Here is a 5026-nt window from a genome sequence, read left to right as displayed (position 1 = left end):
ATATATTTGTTTATAATAGGAGAGAGAAATAAACAATAAAAAATTGAAATGGTACTGTATACGGTGTAGGTGTACAATATTGGTGTAAAGATATCATTTCTGTTCCCTAATACCTTTAACTATTCACCACATGTTTAAACTATTTCACTCATTTCATTAAATAAAAGTAAAATATATTTTATGCATATTTTTAATATTTGTACATATAAAAGAAAAATAGAGAAAAAACATAATTGATCGAGCCTTAGTTTCTTAAAAGAACTAAAGTTTTAAAACAAAAATAAAAAAGAAACAAATTATTGGTGAGATAGGCAGCATCAATTCAAAACTTTTGCATACCATTACAAAATAATTAACCAATTTATATTCTAAAAAAAGTATTATAGTATATGGAAATACATCAATACACGATGAAACTATTTTAATGAAGTGCACAAAGCTTAGTTAGAGAGTAGCAAAAGAAATATCTAGCGATTAGTACAATCAAAATACAGCATAGAAAATAAAATCATCATCCTTCAACCAAATGTTGCGATGAGGAAGGATTTATACACTCATGAACTTGGCCACAAATGATCATCCTTCAGCCGAATGTTGCAATGAGGAAGGATTTATAGACGCTCATGAACTTGGCCACAAATGCTACAAACGAAGAGAGAGAAAAATAGGTCAGCATGCAATTAGATATCTCAACCTATAACCACTTTAGAGTGGTGTCTTATGCATGTTGCATGTGTTCCAAGATGCAGAAACATATCATTAAACAAACATCAGAGTGGACACATTAAAGTCGAAGTCAAAGTACCTTCGATGTGAAAAATGGCCTTCTGTCCAAGGCGCATCCTATGTTCCTGATTCAACGAGGCGAACAAAGAATCAGCAACTTTGTATTTTTTAAACAATAAAGAAGTAAAAATGACTAGATATATAATTTACTTACATAATATGCTGCCCAATGGCAGACTTCATGCTTAAGTTCTGCATCGAGTTTTCTCAATAGCTCATAAAGTAGCCTCTGAACCGTCAAAAAAAACTGTCAAAGTTAAGTACGGAAAAGGAAGAGAGGAAAAAACTTACCTAGAACATTGTAAAGCAAGAAATTTACCTTCAAAATGATTTCGGGAGGAATGCAATTGATTAGAAGCTCGTACAGTTTTCCTCGAACTTGAAACAACCTATAGAATATGACACGGGTGATGAAAAATGCATTGAATGTGTGCAACTGAAACAAGAAGATGGTTGACAAAGTAATCGGCTTGGCAGTTTATAAAACTGAAGGTTCAGTATCACAAGTGCAAACCTTTTTGGGCTCTGTTCCTTCATTATGTCAGATGCAATTTCTGAAACATATTCCTCCCAGTCCATTGGGGAAATTGTTTGTTTGTCAGTGAAAGGATACCTTCAAGTAACACATTGAGAAAATTATTGAACTTCAAAATTTTTTTTTTATAATCTATAATAACAAATGAACCCTAAATGGGGAGGCTTGTGGAGTTTACTGTTGGACGCGGCAAGTCTCAAATGATAATATGGCCCTCCTCAAGTTCCGATTAGATTTCTCTGCTATGCGAGCGGCAAAACTAGAAGGAAGTTGCAGCCCTTCTTTTTTACCAATGAACTGTAAAACGTCAACAATCTGCCACATATCTCCAAAGATTAAGTAAAGATGAACATTCAACATAAAAACTTTGGGCATTCGACATTAAAATTTACTAACCTGTTCTTCACTTGGTGCATTTACTCGCACATTAAGACAACGGGAGCGGATGGCTTCTGTGACTCTTGAAGAACTATTGCAACATAAAATCAATCTGCAATAAGCGCTATATTTCTCCATTGTTCTGCGGAGAGAATGCTGGGCTTCTCTAGAGAGTTTGTCCACGTCATTAAGGACAAGCACTGACAGTATAAAATCAAACAGCTTGAAATAATGAAGTAAACCAAAAGGATAAAAAAAGTAATGTAAATGTTTATAGTCCTAGCTTTTACCATCCAAAACAAGGCGGAGTAGTTTCTTATTTGACATAGTCATAAAAAGCGGAGACCGAAACAAAAATCCACATAATCAACAAGAGAATGTTCACAAAACATAGTTACCTTTAAATCCTTTCTTTCCTTTAGTATCAATTGGTCTATTTTTAGCCATTTCTTTGATTATTTCCTGCACAATGTATCTATCCTGAAAGCCTGCATCGCTCGGAGTCATTTCGATATGATTGGCACTTGATAATGTTGTCAGCTCTAAATCAATAGATCTACTCCCGGCCTGAAACCAATTCCATATCACTTAAAGATAAAAATAACTAGCCAAATAAAAAGCAACAATTCAGTTTAACTATACACACCAAATCCAACGAAATATAATTCAAACTATTGCCTAAAAAGCGGCATTAATGACAATAACATAACGCTGAATGAGTATTATGCTCCCTCTCGTGGAGTGCACGTGATACAGACATATCCAAGAATCAAGGTGAAGATATTACCAAACAAAACAATCTAAATAAATGTTTCTGTTTTCAGAACTAAAAACATTTACTTTGATTCATGTCTTGTAAGTTTACAAATAACCCCCAAACCATACAAATGCAATACTGTTTCAGAAAACTCACAAGTTCACAACAGCAACACCAAAATAAAGGGGTACAGTTAGAGAAAGAATGAAGCTTACATCCACTTTCCATGCCCTATTTTCCACCTTCACCTGAAACACCAACGGACAAAGACGATTTAAAAAGGAAACAAACTACAGCACTGATAAGTAAACAACACTAATTCAACCATGAGCATGATATCTATAAACACAAACAATCAAATAATAAAGCTAAATTATAACAAGGAGCCACTTTTTCATTAAAAATTACAAAACTCAAACATGTTTTAGGGTAGCCAAGCTCCTTGAAATTTGAAGCAAGACCTAAAACCATTAAGCATGGTATGTTTTTTCGCTAATTGAAAGAAACACGGTAAAGAGTAGGAAAAAAAAGGACCTTTTCGGCACCGGGTCCAAACATTTGACGGAGAAGAGCCATGATTAGGGTTTTCTTGCCAGAACCTGATGGACCATAGAACAGCAAATGGGGACAATCATGTTCCGAAACCTGCAACAAAAAACACAAAACCCTAACAAAAATTACAACAATGTTGCTGAAGAAAGACTATTAAGAAGATTGAATATGTGTTTTTGAGAAGGATAATTACCAATTTCTTGAGATTTTGAGCGGTATCACTGTGAACCATAACATGGTCTAGGGTTTTGGGACGATACTTGTCTACCCACAACATCTTCTTCACTCTCTCTCTCACACACTGCGTACAAACTGTGCTGGCGGGAAACTACAGCCTTTTATATACTCATATGACAAGTCAATGTATGTTTCTTTTCTTCTCATTTAGTATTAAGTATTATAGGGGGCTAATTATGTTTTTTTTTTCCTCTCTATAAAAGCTAGTACAAAAAAATCTTTTAAAATCGGCTCACTAATTCGTCTAATTCACTAAGCAATGTTTTATTCATTGTTGAAGAAGTGGACATTCACATTTGGACACTATATAAGAGTATGATATTCTTTTTCATCTTTATATAGGTGATCCTATCTAACAGTTGTTTGCACTCCATGTTAGACAAACCAAGAACGATTCAAACTGTTACCTTTATATAAGTGTGGTAGGAGTCACGATCATGTATTCTTTTACGCAATTTAGACGATGTATATAGGAATTATCTTTTGATTCTCATAAATATTTCATCGAATTTCTCTAGTCTCCATCGTTGTGTGTTGCAACTATTTATTATTACATTATCAACAATCATAATTGTCTCATAAACACTCTTTTGATTTTCTTTGCCAACGGTCGACTCAAATGTAACTTGTAATCACATAGCAGCTAACGATCTTTAATCGACTATTCACATTCTTCAAGACAACATTTCACCAGTTCTCTTTGATGTAGGTGAATAACCTTTACGACAACAAGATCCTCAAACTTTGACAACGATTCCCCGACTGATTTTTCAAAAGTCTCATTCAATTCCTTTATGTCCAACATCATATTCCTCTTCCTCCTCCTCAATTATCGTTTCATCTACTACAACATCAACTTCCTCGTCCTCAGTCTTCGGTTCCAACACAGTTTCACTAACTCATGTTGGAACTTTAGGCATCATTCGAAGCACCAGATGTAAATGAACTCATGTTGAACATTTTCATTTTGTTACAAAGGCAAAACACGAGGCTTTTCGCATCAAATAAAATTAACATGAAATTCCAACTCATATGACAACTCCCTTGGAGGCATTGTAACATGAACACTCTGGAGTCGTCCCCAGGGATGTTGTCGCCATAATTTCCAAGTAGGCATCACCCTTATCGTCATAGTAACAACTCCCATCGCCATAACTTTGGTGGCAAAGACGGTAGTTGCACACCACCAGAAGATCACCGTCTAAGGAGATTTTCTTCCAATGGTTCTCGAAAGGGACACGAGCATTGTTCCTTTGACCATGTCTTCCATCACCGTCGACAAATTATGTTCGACAAACACATAATTGATTGTCATACTCCTAAGTCTTGGAATAAACCCCCAAATCTAGATACTTGATGACAGTCCATCATTGTATATATTTAGTCGAACAATAGGAGCAAAACAAGTGAAAGTCGAGCAAAAAACGAAGAAGAATGACCAAAGAATGAGGGGGAAATATCTAAGTGTGCAAATTGTGGACTTAGTGAAATATTGAGTGAAAAGGAGTAAAAAAGGATGCAGCTTCGGAGATGATCACATGCACCATCGCGCAACACCGCGCGCGCGATAGGACCATTAAAGTTGTATCGCACGCGATGCAAGGTGTCATGCACGCGATGGTCACTTTTCTGGGCTTTTTCTGATGCGTTCTGGTCCATTCTGACATCTTTAAAAGAGGATTTTCTGCACTTTCACAAGGGTTGCGATTTTGGGAGATTGAAGCACGAATTTGAGAGCACAAGTGGAGATTTTTAGAGCATTTGAAGTCATTGGAGGTCAT

The 5026-nt window shown here is 35.6% G+C and overlaps 1 protein-coding gene across 1 annotated transcript; it reads right to left on the bottom strand.

Annotated features, from left to right (window-relative positions):
* Positions 1 to 310: 310 nt before the first annotated feature.
* LOC127125375 (replication factor C subunit 3) lies at positions 311 to 3404 on the bottom strand. The gene is made up of 11 exons (XM_051054210.1): positions 3202 to 3404; positions 2991 to 3101; positions 2672 to 2704; positions 2098 to 2266; positions 1718 to 1899; positions 1500 to 1636; positions 1301 to 1399; positions 1106 to 1175; positions 941 to 1015; positions 806 to 851; positions 311 to 642 (listed from the first exon to the last, which is right to left on the bottom strand). The coding sequence occupies exons 1-11, from the start codon at positions 3283 to 3285 to the stop codon at positions 584 to 586; spliced, it is 1065 nt and encodes a 354-aa protein (XP_050910167.1). The 5' UTR covers positions 3286 to 3404; the 3' UTR covers positions 311 to 583.
* Positions 3405 to 5026: the final 1622 nt, after the last annotated feature.

This window comes from Lathyrus oleraceus, chromosome 1, assembly GCF_024323335.1.
Source record: "Lathyrus oleraceus cultivar Zhongwan6 chromosome 1, CAAS_Psat_ZW6_1.0, whole genome shotgun sequence".
NCBI classification, from domain to species: Eukaryota; Viridiplantae; Streptophyta; class Magnoliopsida; order Fabales; family Fabaceae; genus Lathyrus; species Lathyrus oleraceus.
Note: the sequence above shows the minus strand (reverse complement) of the source record. Positions and strands in the feature narration are given on the sequence as shown.

Bases quoted from the DNA above. Each gene is read 5' to 3' on its own strand.
- LOC127125375 (XM_051054210.1), bottom strand. From the start codon at position 3,285: ATGTTGTGGGTAGACAAGTATCGTCCCAAAACCCTAGACCATGTTATG. The intron at 2,267-2,671 runs GTAAGCTTCATT...AATTGGTTTCAG, and splicing joins ATAGGGCATGGAAAGTGGAT to GCCGGGAGTAGATCTATTGA. The intron at 1,900-2,097 runs GTAACTATGTTT...TTATACTGTCAG, and splicing joins AGGAAAGAAAGGATTTAAAG to TGCTTGTCCTTAATGACGTG.